This window comes from Podarcis raffonei, chromosome 16, assembly GCF_027172205.1.
Source record: "Podarcis raffonei isolate rPodRaf1 chromosome 16, rPodRaf1.pri, whole genome shotgun sequence".
Taxonomy (NCBI): domain Eukaryota; kingdom Metazoa; phylum Chordata; class Lepidosauria; order Squamata; family Lacertidae; genus Podarcis; species Podarcis raffonei.
Genome location: NC_070617.1, coordinates 22,955,511 through 22,971,522, shown reverse-complemented (window position 1 = coordinate 22,971,522; position 16,012 = coordinate 22,955,511). Strand labels below are relative to the sequence as shown.

Genomic DNA, 16,012 nt, shown 5'->3' with positions numbered 1-16,012 from the left:
TGCAAACCATTTTGCAAGTGGGTGAGACTTGATATGAACATTTGGCCTGTAGTCTTTGGTCTGTGTGCTGAGGCTACTTGGAGCTGCCGCTCCTTGGATTCCTTTGTGGTTCATTAGGAGCAGCTAACACCTATATGGCTGGATAAAATGGCTTTCCATCTAATTAATTCCATGGATTTTCTTCTGAAACCACCTACAGCTTTTGGGGTTGCAGCCTAAGTGCTTGCAAATTGGAAAGGTACCTAGGGCTTAAATGGGGTATTTTTGGTTTGCAGCAGTTATATGGGCAAAGAAAGGGCCTTCGGAACTTACTAGTTGGGATGCACACACACACACACACACACACACACACACACACACACACACTGCTTTGTAACCTATATCATTTAGCCCTGTTAATATCTTTTTGTGTGTTTCTTGACAAGTGTACCTGAAATGTAACTGGGAGCTAAGCAGGTGTCCGATGGAGGAGCCACATTCCAAACTTTTTGACACAATGCCACTGTCCTTACAGGTCAGGTTTGCTTTGTATTCCATAATGAGCTAGAAGTTGATTATGCTGAGTGGTCATAACATACCTGTATGTCATTAAGGTAGAGGCACAAAGAGTAACTTGGGGATCTGTTCAACTGTGACTTGCAGCCATGGATTGCATCCAGACTTGGGCTCATACACTCCTTTCCATATCCTCATGGCTGTTAAAAATGAAGAACTGAAAAGAGTTGAATGCACACACTTGAATGCAGTGTTTTGTGACAAAGGCTGTTTGTTTCTCAAATTTCTACTTTTATTTACTCAGTCTCTGCCAGCTTACTTCAGGGTAAGCAATACCTTTTTTTATTGTATCAGAACTTTCTCTCTCCCCACTAACTTCTTTATTCCAGGATAGTGCATGGCATCTCTTCTGCCTTCCTTCTTACAGTCTTCCTTTTAGAACTGGGTGTTTGTCATAAACCAAGGAAGTATCCAGAGAAGCTGCTCCAGTGCTATAAGACCCAGCTTTGTCTTCACTGTCCACAGGGCACATGTCTTGGTGACACCATCTGTAAGAGTTGCAGAAAGCCCTTTGTGTACAACTGATTTAAACTGGAAATCTGGTTTTAAACTTTAAACCCATCAATGATTCTCCAACTGCATTAAGCAGAGGTGGTAAACCCTTGGCCCTCCAGGTGTTGCTGAGCTACATCTCCCATCAGCCTCAGTCAGCATGGCCAATCATCAAGGCTGATGGGAGTTCTAGTTCAACAACTTATGGTGGGCCATAGGTTTCCCGCCTGGCTAAAGGTTTGCAAGAAACTGCCCTGATGTATGTGGGAAACTAAATACTATCTCTTCGCCATAAGCATCAACATTTAATATTTATATTTAGTGAAGAGATTTGAGACCATCTGCTCTGCCACCTATGTTCTGAAGCCTAATGATCACAAGGCACGTGTGGTCCCATTAGAAAACCAAATAGCACAGGGCAGCCAACTGGATAGATTTGACTGACCACTCTGAAATGCTTATGTGAGAGTTGACCGCTTCCCACCAATATCACACAGCTCTGTCCTCTCATTATGTCCCTCTCTCGCTTCCCTACATGCATACAGCCTGGCTCTCTAGAGCCGTATGAGAGGTTGTCCAATCTAAACTGTTTCTCTTCAGCCTTGACAGCTGCAATGACTTTCAGCATTCCAGGACTGCCCCCCTTACTTAAGCAGTTAAAAATATGAATATGTCTTTGCCACCTCAGAAATTGCTTTGGAGGATGGACTAAGCGTATTTAATACCTCTGAGCAGTATAGATGTCTGTGGCTGATGCATTCGGCCTGGCAGCATATTCCAGCAGGAGAACTCCTATGTAAAGCAAATATAGGTGGTTAACATTACTGAGCTATCGTCTAAGTAACATTATTCTGCTACAGCAGGGAGGGGAAACCTCAGGTTCAGGGGTCAAATATGGCCCTCAAGCACCACTTAACCTGGCCCTTAAGAGTCTCCCTAGACCCACCCCTCACCACCCTTCTGTCATATCCTATTTGCATGTTTAGGCTGGCTGGAATATTCCCTTGAGCTCCAATAATGCTGCTTGCTGGAGGACAGGGGTGCATAGAAGCTACTCTATTGTAAAAGGTAAAATTTACATTTATTTCTCCACCACTTTGGGTTTTGGCCTTACTCATCACAGGTCTGTGGTCCCTGAAAGATTTCCCTGAAGGGTATGCAACCCTCTAACTGAAAAAAGTTCCCCATGCCTGTGCCAGAGATCTGCCAGTCATACGTGAGTCATTCTGGCCCATGGTGGGCCTTTGTGGCATACAGACTAGTCTGTGACTATCCCCCCACCCCCGTATACACCTAATGCCACTAAAGTAACAGCAGTCCAAAGATCTAGGGCCATCTCTTTCCCACCCCTGCCGGGTGTTTTGTCTTTGCCAAATTTAATTCCAGAGGCAAAAACTGAAAAATGGGATTTAAACTAGAAGGTAATGAAGATAACGTTTTCAGATGGGTTTATGCCTGAGGAAGTAGTCAATAGATCAGGTAGTCACAGGTGGTGGAACAGATAATGGCAGTGATTGGGAGCAACAAGGAAAGGTGACCTGGCCATTGGTTTCTCTGAAACTACACTGATCACTGGCAGCCTGCTTGCTTAAAACAACAGCAGTTCACACAGACAGGGGATTGTACATCCATCATCTTCTGAAGAATTCCGAGACATGTTCTTAGAAACAATTGCCTCAATAAAAATAAACTATTCCAGCTTGATGTGCTGGCTTTCCAATAAATTCAGTTCTGTGCTGGTAACTTAAATCTATTTGATGTCCACTGATTTGGTGCTACCCTCTGAATTCAGTGCTACTGCACTGAATTCTACATCATTCTGTAGTAAGCTGGCAAAGTGATTATTTAACAGCATTTTTCATTACCTCCATAGATCCGTGCCAGAGCATAGGCAAAATCTCTTGCAGACAGCTGCATCCCAGCTTCCCCCTTTAAGCTTATTTTCTGAGTAAACTGTTTGAGTTTGTGGAGAGCATTTTGAACTATTTGCACAAAAAGTTCCAGTTCAGAGACGCTAAGCGCCACCTTCAACCTGGCCTGCAAGGAAATCAATCATATGGTAATCAGTGTTTCTCGAAACAGCCAGTACTGCTGTCCAATCTAAACCATCTTTTCAGCTGTTAGCAAATCTGAACCAAAGTTTACATTTTTTTCTGGACAAGTATGTTGATCTGAACAAGAAAGAAGCTTGGGGTACCTTAAAGGATTTGCAGTTGTTAGTATGACATAAACTTTTAAGAACTTGAGTCCGCTTTATCACATGCATAAGCGTTATCACATAGTGCAATGGGGAGGGGGGGAGTCTGTAGACCTCCCGCTATTTTTAGACTACACCTATCATTCCTGAATAGTGCCCATGCCAGCTAGCTGATGGAGACTCCAAATCCCATGTTGCAGCTTCCCAATCACATCTGGAGGGTCATGTCCCCCTCCCATGTCATAGAATAAACACACATGATGTTAGATGGAATGAAATACAAAAATACAGCCGGGATCAAATACGTTAAACCTTGAGTCAGAGCTTTCCAAACTGTGTTTCATGACATTTTAGTGTGTCGGCTCCAGTGTATAAGTGCAACTGGTATAACCTTCCATTTGACAGCATGGCTAAGAATCAAGCCATCTATGCTACATGTTTTTGTCACCTCTTAATAGTGGCCTTCTCCTCAACCTGTTGCCCTCTGCCTTTCGGACTATAACTCCTGTTAGCCCCAGCCAACATGATGGTTAAAAAGTACAGTGATTTCTTAACTACTTTGGCCCCTATTACACACATGTCTATTCACAAACTCCAGAAAACAACCATTCGTCTTTATATTCATGATATTTGAGCTTTGTCTCTTTGAAAACCACTCTAGCACAGACAAACTGCTGCAATCTCTTCATCACAGCTGAGGGCACAAGAATGGATGTGGCTTATTGCACTCCTTTCCACCTTCTGCAATCTTAAGAGTGTTTTAATGCAGCCTTCCCCAGCATGGTGCCCTCCAGATGGATTCAGCCACAAACTAGGCTATGTTCAATGTGTTGGCTTTGTTGTATAAAACCCTCTAGACCTTGGGACCACGGTACCTGAACGTTCATCTCACCCCCTATATACCCAGTCAATGATTATGCTCTGGAGGTGAGGGCCTTCTGCAGATGCCATCTTAGCAGGAGGTTCATTCTACACATTGTAAGAATCAGGTCTTTAGGGTTCTGGCACCTGCCCTTTGGAATCTGCTCCCTTTAAACATTATGTGCCACTTCTGTTGCCTTTTTGGTACCTGCTGAAGACCTTCCTCTTTCAAAAAGCCTTTTAAGCCGATATATTTCCCAGTCTGCATCTGTACTGGAATGGTTTTTAAAATGTTTGATTGTTTTATTGCTTGCTTGCTTGCTTGTTTACTGGGCTCCTTTGGGAGGAAGGATAGAATATAAGTTTAGCAAAACCACACACAGACACATACAATCACTCCCTGCCAGCACAACTCTGTTGGCCATGGCTGTTGGGAATTGCAGTCAAAACCATTAGGAAGGCACCAGGTTGGAAGGTAGGTATAGTTTAGGATTACATTTGTAGCAGTGGCATTAACAATAAAGTGTCGCTTCAGGTTACAGACTCCGCTAACCCAGAAATAGTGCTTCAGGTTAAGAACTTTGCTTCAGGATGAGAACAGAAATCGTGCTCTGGCGGCGCAGCGGCAGCAGGAGGCCCCATTAGCTAAAGTGGTGCTTCAGGTTAAGAACAGTTTCAGGTTAAGTACGGACCTCCAGAACGAATTAAGTACTTAACCTGAGGTACCACTGTATAGTTTAGGATTACATTTGTAGCAGTGACATTAACAGTAATGTGTCCTTGTTGAGGAATGCTCACCTGGGCAGTAGAGAAAAATGCATCCAGCACTTTTCCTTGGCTCTTGACTAGGGAGCGCAGAACATCCAGAGAGAGGATATTGGTTGTTCCTTCCCAGATAGTTAGCACCTGTCAGGGAGTCAGAGAAAAGTGGGACAGCAAACAAAATGACAAGGGAAGGAAGCCAAAATCTAAGACGTTGAGGGAAAGTTGAGATGTTAGACTAGTAATGGATAGAAGAGTAAGAACTGCATGTCACTCCAGATGAAATATCGCTCCTGAAATCTCTGCAATATCTCAATCTCTGCCAAATGTTTTGGACTACAACTCCCACCAGCTCCAGCATTCTATGGCTGTGCTGGCTGGGACTGCTAAGAATTGTAGTCCAGAACAACTGCAGGGCACCAAGTTGGCAAAGCCTGAAGAAAATAAACGTAGAAAGCTGAAAAACAAATTGCCCTTTCTGGTCACAAAATACACTGGTCAGCACGGTTTTGAGTTGGAAAATGGGTAGCAGAGGATGCTCAGCTCTTTCCCGATAGCTGCTTTCTACGTCTGTGATGTTCCCATCCAGACTATGTTAACAAGCAGGGGAATAACATGGGGTGGGGGGGGGGAGAGGAGCAGGCACATGATTTTTAGGGGGTGTGAGCCACACAGGGATTCCTGTCCCACCTGCCTGCTGCTGGGGGTCTCTCAGCCCTGGAGCCTGGCCTGGCTTGACCGCTGTGTCCCCAGCCCCCTTGCCGAATGTCTGCCTGGCCAGCATCAGGGTGGGTTGGGGATTTGCCAGCCAAGGGCCATGTCGGTCAGCCAGGCTTCTCCCTGCATGGGTGGGCAGGGGCGTAGCCCCGCTTGATTCTGGTGGCCAGGGATGAACTAGCACACAGGCTCCGTGAACCCCCCATGCCCCATGTATGTACACTTAACAGTGTTGGCGGTGAGGGAAACCTGGCATGGTGGGTTCTCTGGGCCCTGCATGTCCAGCCCCCGCCCAGTGCACACTCGCCCCCGGCCACCAAAGAAGAACAGAAGACCGCTGTTAACAAGTGAGAGTGGAATGGTGACACGTGCCCCCAGCTCTTCTCTGATGAAATGCAGTCTCCCGGATGTGCTTTGCAATAGAGAAGGGATTGTCAGGACTTCATTTCATGTGCCTGCAGTGTATTGTGTGGTCTGATCTTAACCTGGCCTATATCTAATTTGTAAACAAACATTTTGGGGGTGTTGCTTGATCTAGGGCAGGGTGGGCACTGCCCTCCAACTAATATTTTTGAATGCCCCCCCCAAATATAGCCTGTTTGTGTTTGCATAACTATTCCTTGATAGTGCTCTTTGTAGCTGAGAACTGGTCCATCCTTCACAATCTGCCAGCTGTGTTCATTTGTTACAGCAGACAGAGGGTTGGGGCATCTCAGGAGACTTCTATCGGCTTACTATAAATATTCATCTTTGAAGAAATAACATTGGCACTAAGGGATTGTATCTAACTCATGATTAACACCTGCCGTTAAATTGAAGCCCCTGGTATTTGGTGCGTAAATCCAGTTACAAGCTGTAGGGACACAGTTTGAAGCTGCTCTTTCTAAGACATTCTGTATCAACAGCTGGTGCATTCTTAATCCTGGAGAAACAGATGCAGAGAGTACATTTTTGAACTGCAGAACTTTTACCTGAAAGAAGAGTGAAAATAACTAATTGTAGTGTGAGCTTAGACCACTGTGACAAGCAATGTCTAAGCTCCTGGAGACTCCAAATAATGGAGCCACCACCAAGATTCTGAAGCCAGTTTTTGTCCCCTGCTCTACCTCAACAGCATTGCTATAGGATATAGGCTGCTGAAAGAAGGAGAAGCTAAGAAAAATGCATTTATTGCAGGGTGTGGGTGTGTGGCTTAATACCTGGGCATCCCGTAAAATTCCTGCCAGGCCTGTATCTTCCATGTAGCCCTGCCCTCCAAAACACTCCAGCCCTTCTGAGGTAACAGCAACAGCCTGCAACAAAGACATGTGGTATGTGCACATTCCCATTAACCTTGAACACCCAGAGATCTGCCCCTGGTCTCCTCCCATCTCTGACAACTTTATATACACCTAAAGCGCATTACAGTCCTGTCAGCAGACTGGGGTGTGGGGAGGTCAAATGCGGCACATTTGCACTATCCCAGTTTGCACTGTCTAGAATCTGAGGATGGGAAAGGCTTGGTGAAAAGAGGATCAAGGCTAAGGGACCACTAGGGCAGGAGCCCATCCAGGAAAACATCTGAGTAGCTATCATTCCAATATGTTTATAATAGTTCAATTTCTTGAATACACTTACCCTGGCAGGGTGTTACTATTTCACAACCACTTGGCCATTAAACAATTACCAAGTTTTGTTCTTTCCTTTCCTTTCCTTTCCTTTCCTTTTCTCCCCCACAAATAGAACCTGGCTGCTCTGTGAATCCTCCCTTTTTGCTTCAGAGCCCAATATGTAACTAAACCATGAAACCAAATTCTAGGCCTTGAAACACTACTTGTTTCCCAGTGTAAAGTTTGGCAACAGGTGTCAGCAGCCTAAGCATGTGCTGGTCTTGTTCAGTGTCCTTCTTGGTTTCTTCCAGTCCAAGCAATTTCCCTATCTCCATCATCAGCAGGAATGCTCCTCGAGCTTGCACCTGCAGGAGCAAGACAGCATGGGATCATTGGGGCAGGGTGGAGGAGCACACAATGTTCTTTCAACAAGTATCAGAAACAAGCAGAAACAAGGATTTCATATTGGGCAAGGGCAGTAGCTGAGTGGCAGGACACCTGCTTGGCATACAGAAAGTCCCAAGATCAATCCCTGGAATAGACAGGTAGGGCTGGAAGTGTTCCTTGCCTGAAACACTGGAAAGCCAGAGCCAGTTAATGTAGACAGTAATGAACTAGATGGAAAATGATGTCTTACTCAGTTTAAGGCAGCTTCCTATGTCTTAAGGATTTTAGCTTACTGGTAGAGCATTTGCCTAACATGCATGAGGTCTCAAGTTTGTTGCCAGACATATCCAGGTAGGGCTGCTGGAAATCCTGGTTCAGTGCCCAATATATCCAGGTTCCCTGCCTGAAATCCTGGAGAGCCACTGCCACCACCTCTGGTCACTTCTTTTTGCACTCCCACTGGTAAGCTCCCACCCCACCTTGAGACAGAGAAAAACTACAGGCATTTTGCTTTTCTTAGGGAGCTGCTGGATCCAACGGAATTTATCTGAGGTCTGAAAGGCACATGGAGCTGAAAGAGGTTGTGAGAAAGAACCTCACTCTTCCAACTTCCTCCTTCGGCTCTATGGGCTTTTCAAGGGAGAAAGAAGAAATCACCTTCACCTCACAACCAAGAGGAACGTGAATGTGGAGGGGAGTCTCATGTGCTTCATAGGTGGCAGGGGAAGACCTCAAGGGTCAAGGTCAAACAAAACCAGCACCTCTGAATGCTCACCTCCATTCGAGCCAAAGTCTGCATGTGCAAAGGGTGAGCCTTCAGGGGTTTCCCAAAGGCTTCCCTCTTGGTGGCATAATCCCTTGCCAGGGTGATCACTCTGGAGATGGAAGGCAATTTTTAGCTAATTAAATGCACTTGGCTATTTTTCCTACTCTTGCTCTCATATCATGCTGTAATTATGCTTTAGATGCATCACTTTGTTGCTCACATACTACAAACAACCTACCTGCTTGATAGCTCTTATTCACAACACAAAGTCAGGGAGGATTCTTGTTAGCTGGCAAGCCAATTGGGAAATCACTCAGTCTGGCTCCAGAAAGGGGCAGGATTTGGAGCAAGGCCTCTACTGATGACCTTAGTGCCCCAAAAAGGTCACATGTGAGAAGACATGCCCCAAGGTCACAAAGGCCACAGCTGTTGAGGGGAGTGACTAACCTGTGGCCTTCTAGATGTTGCTGGATTACAACTTGCACCAGCCTCAGCCAGCATAGCCAATAGTCAGAAATGATGGGAGCTGTAGTCTAACAACATCTGGAGTGTCTCAGGTTCCTCATTCTTCCTCTGTGTAGATTTCTGATTGAGGTAGCTAATTGTAGCTCACAAGCAGTGGTTTTATTTGAGAGACAGTAACATGGAAGTTACCATCTGACCATACACTGCAAGTACATGTTTCTCCCAAAGAAATCCTGGGAACTGTAGTTTACTACCACAATTTGGAAACCAGGAGTTTCTTAACAGCATTTTCACAGCCAACCTCATCTTACTTTAATGCTTATTCAGACAGCAGCATGATTCAAAGAGCCATAATTAAGCCCAGGGACCCAGTAGGTCTTAGGGAAGAGGACATGAATTACCGTATTTTTTGCACCATAACACTCACTTTTTTCCTCCTAGAAAGTAAGGGGAAATGTCTGTGCGTGTTATGGAGCGAATGCCTGCGGGTGGCGGGGGGGATCTGCTGCAGTCGTGAGCAGAGGATCCATGGTTCCCCTTCCTTGCCTCCTCTGTGGTTACAAAGCATGGATCCACATGGATCCTCAGGATTTTTGCATTGGGCTACTCCAAACTCACTGTCAGATCACATGTCTGCGGCCACAGCATGAACCACAAAAATCATATATCACTATTTCGTTTAGAATATTTTTTTCTTGTTTTCCTCCTCTAAAAACTATGTGCGTGTTATGGTCTGGTGCGTGTTATAGAGCGAAAAATACGGTACCTTCTCATGCACGCAACTGCACAAATGACATTGTGGATCCTAGTGGTGGTCATCATGTTTACAATGGAAGCCACACCCCGGCCCTCTGCAGAGATCTGGAAGCATGAAGCAGAAAAAGCCAGAATAAGGTTAATTAGCATGGTCTGGATAGCAATTTAGTAAAAAGGGAATCTATTTGCTTTCTCTCATGTTCTCCCTGGGGCATAAAAGCCTATAATAATCTTTCGGCCTGCCCGTAACTCCTAAGCAGAGCAGTGGGAACACTGCACAAATTCTTCGTCAAGAAATACGTACACACAGCACAGTTGCATAGATACATATCTAGCCATTAGGAAGGGAAGAGCAGCTCATAGGGTAAAAACAACAGGAATGGGGTGAGGGGGCAGCTCAGAAAGCAAAACAAACCTGAAACATGCTAACAAACGATTGATGCAATTCTTTGGTAAGGATCTGCATAACAGAAGCAGAAAGGGCATGAAGGCCAAGGAACAAATTTTCGAGGATGCCAGTGGTGGATGGGACCAAAGGCAAAAGTGATCATGGACAATAATCTACTTTCAACACACACACCTCTTTATTCTCCATCCAGACAAAGGCCATTATTGGAGTTCAAGGACACATTCCACCCTGGCCAGAAAAAAAAAGCCCTTGGAGTATAAAGTAGGGCAAGTAGGATGTGTGGCCTGAGGAGTTTTAAAGCCCAGATAGAGAGACCTGGAGCACCGCATTTGGCCTCCAGGTCTGAGGTTCCCCATCTGTGAGGAGATTGTAAGGTAGAGGCCACAGAGTGCATTGGCCTGCTCTTAGTCTTCCTCTGAGTACCATAGTACTCCAGAAGGCATTGTTCAACAGTTTGATGCTGTTTCTTTTTTGCTAGTAACTTGGTTTTTCTAAGGAGGCGGAAATTCTCCTGCATGCTGCTTTGGCTGTTAGATGTCTGCTTCTGCACCTGCATGGCAGCTCCATGCATGGGCAAAATCCACAGAGAGCTGCCCTGCTCCAGAGCACCTTGCTTTCATTTGTCTCATACCAGGGAAGTAGAAAGTGAGCTTTGGAGGAAGTTTTCCTCCACACCTTTTTCTTTTTGCTCACCTTGAGTGACTTGGCTCCATTTAGGAGGAGCTCTGCGGTCGGCAGTTGCCTTGTGCCCAGCTTGTCTTTCAGCCGTTGTATCTCAATCCCATTCAGCTTCCCTTCCTCATCGCGCATCTTCAGGTAGAACAGAGACAGACCTTGGGAGCCCTGCGGCCGAGAATGCAAAGGTGAGAAACACTGACTGGTAACAAGGAGAATGGAGCTAGAATGAATACATTGTGCAATACATTAGTGCAGCAATGGGAAACCTCCAGTCTGTGAACCAAATTAGGCCAGGCAAGGGTTCTCTTTGGCCTGTGAAGCTGTTTTCTGCAAACCAAGCCCACCTGATCCTCACCTGAAATTGTATGTGAAATGAGGATGTGGCAGGTAAAGACATGGCTGTAAGGGAACAATCAGGATCCTTAAAGTGTACTATGCTGGATAGTTTCTTGGCAAACAAGGTTTGCTGTCAGTGCTGATCAGCTGTTTGGTGATGATACAAGCCCTGCAGGGATTGGCTGTGCTACAGAGTTCTCAGAGCTTCTTAGTGCAGCTGATTCCTGCCCAAAGTGCATCTTGCTATAAGCGCTGATCAGCTGATTAACACAGCAAGGCCCAATGGATCATGTGATGGCAGGTGAGTGGCAGGTAAGTGGCTCCAACGCCTGTCAAAATGGCCAGTGAAGGACCCTGTTTCTCACCCCACTTCCACATTACTGATTACTGCTTGTGAGCTGGTCCTTCAGTTTCCCCAGTAAGGAATCTGACCTGCTGTATTTGTCCATCAGCAGTCATGCTCCTTGCCAGTGTCAAAGTTATATCTGAATCGGTGGCCGAAGTAAACCATTTCAAGCCATGGAGACTGTAGCTGCCATCAGGGAGTTCCAGGGCTACTGTCTCTGTGCCACGAGCTGCAAGAAAAGAACACCCAGTCTTAGCTGCTGCTGATCTTCACAAATAACCAGCACTGGCTTCAAGCTGAAGAAAAAGCAACATTATCATTCAGCAGTGTAGTGAAAAAAGAAGCTGGCACCTCAGTAACTTTGGGAAAAGGTGCCAGTCTGTGTAGATAATACTGACTCTGTATAAGACAGCTTCCTATGTTCCTAAGGTGAAACTTAAGCAATAGGAAAACTTAAGCAGCTACAATGTTTGCAATCCATAGGATTGGTTATATATTACCTGTCCACCAGGAATGTTGCCATGGTGATTACTATGGGCCTGGCCTATGTGACATAATAATAATTTATTATTTATACCCTGCCCATCTGGCTGGGTTTCCCCAGAAGCCTGCGGATAGATCTGAGTTCAACTTTAACAGAATCACATGAGAAAGCATTAGAAACTATCCTATTTTATTCATATAGTCATGGTGGTGCTGTGAGTTAACTGAATTTTTAAACTGTGAGACTGCACAGGCTTAGAGTATTATCTTTCTTTTATTACCAGGTTGGTAAACTGTCTTTCATTTGTTCATTTTTCTTTTCCATTAGAAATGTGGAAGCAGTTAAAAGCATGGAATGGAAGAGGTGTTGGGGTGGTGGGAGAAATGTTATTTGTGCATTTCTCAACAGACGTTATACACATGGCCCTCTAAATGACCTCTCTCCATGCCTCAACAGACCATTAGGCTGATGGTATATAACATTATCTAGCTGCACCACTACTCATTTCTTAAGGCATTTTGTATTGCACTCTGTGTCAGACTTCCCACTTTGGGGTACACTTACCAACATCAGAGCCCCCTCTGCGTTCAGTCATCCACTGGCCAGAAGTCCAGAATTTGGCAGGGTCACGTGATGTCAAGTGCATAAAAACTTCTTTGAGGGGTTTGGGGATACCCAAGGACTGTTGGGAGTTGCAGGAAACAGACGGGAGAAAGAAAAACAAACAGGATTTCCTCTCCTGGTTCCTTCCACAGCAGCCCAAAGCTCCTTTGTCCTGTCATTTGTTGCTCCTCCCTCTTTATTCCACTGCATGCTTTGGGAGACCAGGTGGGAGGAGAGCTGGTCCCAGCAGGAGGGGGAGACTCCCTGAATTCTTCAGCAGCCTCCTTTAGTGAGCAGGAAGAGGCTGTGGTGGAGGGCAGCCGAGCCTCAGAGGTGTCAGAGGAATGGGTCTCCTGGCCCCATTCCTCTGACACCTCTGAGGCTCAGCTGCCCTCCACCACAGCCTCTTCCTGCTCACTAAACCCTGTTGCTTATTCAGCTTTCAACACTTTCCTCTGATCCTGCATCATTGTCCTACCACAAATGCCCTGGCTCTGAGCCTTCTTTGCCTGGTGGTTCCCTTGCTGGTGCCTCCCACCACTCCTCTGCATCCAACCAGTCCATGACAGTCTGGCTAGGGCTGGGTGAGCTGCAAAGTCAGACAAGGGAGCTTTCCCACAGAGGTCTTACACAACAACTCACTATGGTGCCCTGTAGGCTCAGAGCCCAGTGTGGTAGAACCAGTTGTGCTGCCAAAGATCTGCCTCTGAGATAATGGCCTAAGCAGAGGCCTGGATCTAAGCAGAGCCAGGATGCCACGGATGCACCAGTTTTGCTAACTCCCAATCTGGCCTTATTAGGGAAGGCCTTGGGGAACTGAGGAATATGTCTTATATAGAGTCAGACCATTAGCCTACCTCAGTATTAGTCTAGCAGCTCTCTAAAGTTTCTAAATAATAGTGTTGTGGATAGGGGTTTTGTTTTTTGGTAAGGGGAACTTATGGGGAGGGCGTTTTACTTTGGTAGCAGCATTCCAGAAATGAACCTCCAACTTAGTCTAATTCAGAGCAATGCAATATAGTGATCTACCTGCTGAGCACTGACTTGTGATCTCACCTCTATTACTTTTGCTGCTCCATCAGTCATGCCCAGAGGAGCTGAAAAAGCACCAGAAGAAAGTGCGAAAAGGTACAGTTTTGCAATCTGATGAACGCGGCTGTGGAAGGAGAAACAAAGCCTTGCTGAATTTAGAAATGCCAAGGGAAAAATATATTTGCTATAGGGAGATCTCAGCTGGATTATAGCTACACAAGAACACAAAAAGAGCTTGGCTAAAGGCCTATCAGGTTCAGCACTCTGTTCTCACAGTGGCCAACCAGATGCCTCAATGAGAAGCTCACAAGCAGGACATGAGTACAACAACAGTCTTCCCACTTCCAATTCCCAGCAAATGGAGTTCAGAGGCATACTGCCTTCAACAGTGGAGGCAGAACATAGCCATCATAGCTACTAGCCATTGATAGTAGCCTTACATGCATTGGCCTTGCTGTCTTGTAAAGCCATCCAAATCGGTGGCCAATCATTATTGCTGTGGGAGTTCTACCGTGGGAGTGCTTTCGTCTAGGAAAGTGTCACTATCCCCACTGTAGGGACATTTCATTTTGAATGGCACTGGAGGTATATGGACATGTTCGCTGCCCTGAAGTGTGGCCAACTGAGTCTGAAAGTGTCAACTAAATTTGTACCTCCAGTTAGAGTATCTCCTCTCATAAGCCTCAGCAATCAGCCCCTCCTCAGCCGAGATCTCCTTCATCCTCTTCCAGGCTGGGCAGGTGATAATTTCATCCACACGCCGCCCCCAGGCATCGAACTGCTTAAGTTGTGGAGGGTTTAACTCACACTTGCGTCCCAGGAGATCAATTTCATCCTTCACTCGAGCCCCAAACTGTTCAAGGTCCAAACTTACGTCAGCAAACACCTGCAAAGTAAAAGAATGTGGGCAGATGGACAAGTACATACCGGTATGTATGTATCTATGTATAAATAAAAAGTAAAATAAAATAATAAAATAAAATAAAATAAAATAAAAACAAAACATCACAGCAAGCAGAACATAAAACAAAGTATTGGGCTCCCTGTTTGACCTCACCTGTCTCTTATACTGATCCTTTTAAACTGAGTATTATGTACTGCTGCTATCTGAAATGCGCTTATGTTATAAAGAATCAACCCCGCTGCCTGAACTTTTGGACTTTCCTCCAAAACATGGCTTGGGAGACTGTCTTGCACTTATAAAAGTTACTACTTAATAACTGCACATACATAATGACCCATACATAGTTCACTTTTCACCTGCTTCAACTAGTGAGGTTTGTTTTTAACTGTGGACAGCAGCTTGGGAACAGCGCAAACTGCTGGCTTTTTGCATAACTTTTAAGCAAAGAGCAAACACCCATCTGACTTTTAAATCAGTGGAGGGCAAAATACTTTGCTGTAACACAGGGGAAGAGCATCGGCTTTGCAGACAAAAGGTCCCTAGTTCAGTCCCCAATGGTGGCTCCAGGTAGGGCTGGGAAAGGTTCCCTGTCCAAACCCCTGGAGAGCTGTTGCCAGTCAAATATACTGAGCTAGATAGGCCAATTGGTTTGATTCAGTGGAAGGTACCTTCCTATTTAAGGTCAAATAACACAGGTGAGAGAACAGAACCTTTGTGTGTGTGTGTGTGTGTGTGTGTGCGCGCGCATTAAATATATATCTGTGTGTCTATGTATATAATATGACATATATAAAATACAGACCTCAGCTGGTAGCTGTGATTTCAAGTAATCCTGAAGAAAAGCATCTTCCAGATATGGATTTCCAATCCTAGGCTGTTCTTGACAAAAGACCCCAATTTCTTTCCTGGCAAAAAGCTCTCTTGGGTGTTGTGAGGAGCATTTTTGATCCATGGCCTCCATTTGCTGATTCCAGCCTTTGGGAAACGCGATTGGCCTTTTGCCCCAAGCTTTGCACTTTTGATTCCCTGCTTGCCCTAAGCTTTGCAACCAAACTTCGCAGTTTGACAGCTTCGGCTTGCAAGGCGTTCACATGGCCAACTTGCCAAAATAAATGAACAAATCAAAAGCCAAAAAGCAAACCAATAGCGGCCGAAGAAAGAACCTAGCGGGCGCGTTTGTTTCGCCTTGAGCCACCTCCCCCTTCCAACAGGTGGGAACTGGGGCTTGTAACAAAACAAAGGACGCCCTTTCCCTTGCGCAAGTAGCCGGCAGGACGAGCCTGAACGGGACCTTGGAAGGGGCTGGCATCTCTTTGATGGTTTCGGGGAGAGACTGGAGGAGGAGGAGGAGGAAGCAGCGGAGCTGGCGAAGCAGATTCCCTCCCTCCACCCGAGCCAACTTTACTTGCAAGACAATAGGAAGCTGCCCCTTGGTCCATCGAGCTCAGTATTGTCCACAAACCCTGGCAGCAATCGCTCTCCAGGTTTTCAGGCAGCGAGTTTCTCCCAGCCCAGCTTTTGGAGATAGATGCTTTGAGGCACTGAACCCGGATTAATGCTTTAATAAAAAAATAAACGGCCAGAGATTTCCCCCCTCGGGTCAAATAGAATCCTGCCCGTTTCCCGCCTAAATTCAGCGCCCGTCTGAGGGAGCGTCAGAGTCGACCGTTGAA

General features: G+C 45.7%; 2 protein-coding genes across 6 annotated transcripts in view; one reads left to right on the top strand and one right to left on the bottom strand.

The window, feature by feature from the left end:
- HORMAD2 (HORMA domain containing 2) overlaps nt 1-16,012 on the top strand; it is a 73,323-nt gene that overhangs the window by 28,726 nt on the left and 28,585 nt on the right. The gene's annotated exons all lie outside the window — the stretch shown is intronic.
- Nucleotides 815-15,949, bottom strand: LOC128404066 (acyl-CoA dehydrogenase family member 11-like). 2 transcript variants are annotated; one of them, XM_053369354.1, is made up of 14 exons: nt 15,142-15,949; nt 14,089-14,321; nt 13,460-13,559; nt 12,365-12,482; nt 11,403-11,545; nt 10,650-10,799; nt 9,558-9,652; nt 8,336-8,435; nt 7,398-7,538; nt 6,784-6,876; nt 4,904-5,011; nt 2,913-3,084; nt 1,773-1,839; nt 815-1,043 (listed from the first exon to the last, which is right to left on the bottom strand). In XM_053369354.1, exons 1-14 carry the CDS (start codon nt 15,298-15,300, stop codon nt 917-919), a joined length of 1,806 nt encoding a protein of 601 aa, XP_053225329.1. In that variant the 5' UTR covers nt 15,301-15,949; the 3' UTR covers nt 815-916. The 2 variants fall into 2 exon arrangements, with proteins under 2 accessions (XP_053225329.1, XP_053225330.1); XM_053369355.1 differs by lacking the exons at nt 815-1,043; nt 1,773-1,839; nt 2,913-3,084; nt 4,904-5,011 and adding an exon at nt 6,161-6,555.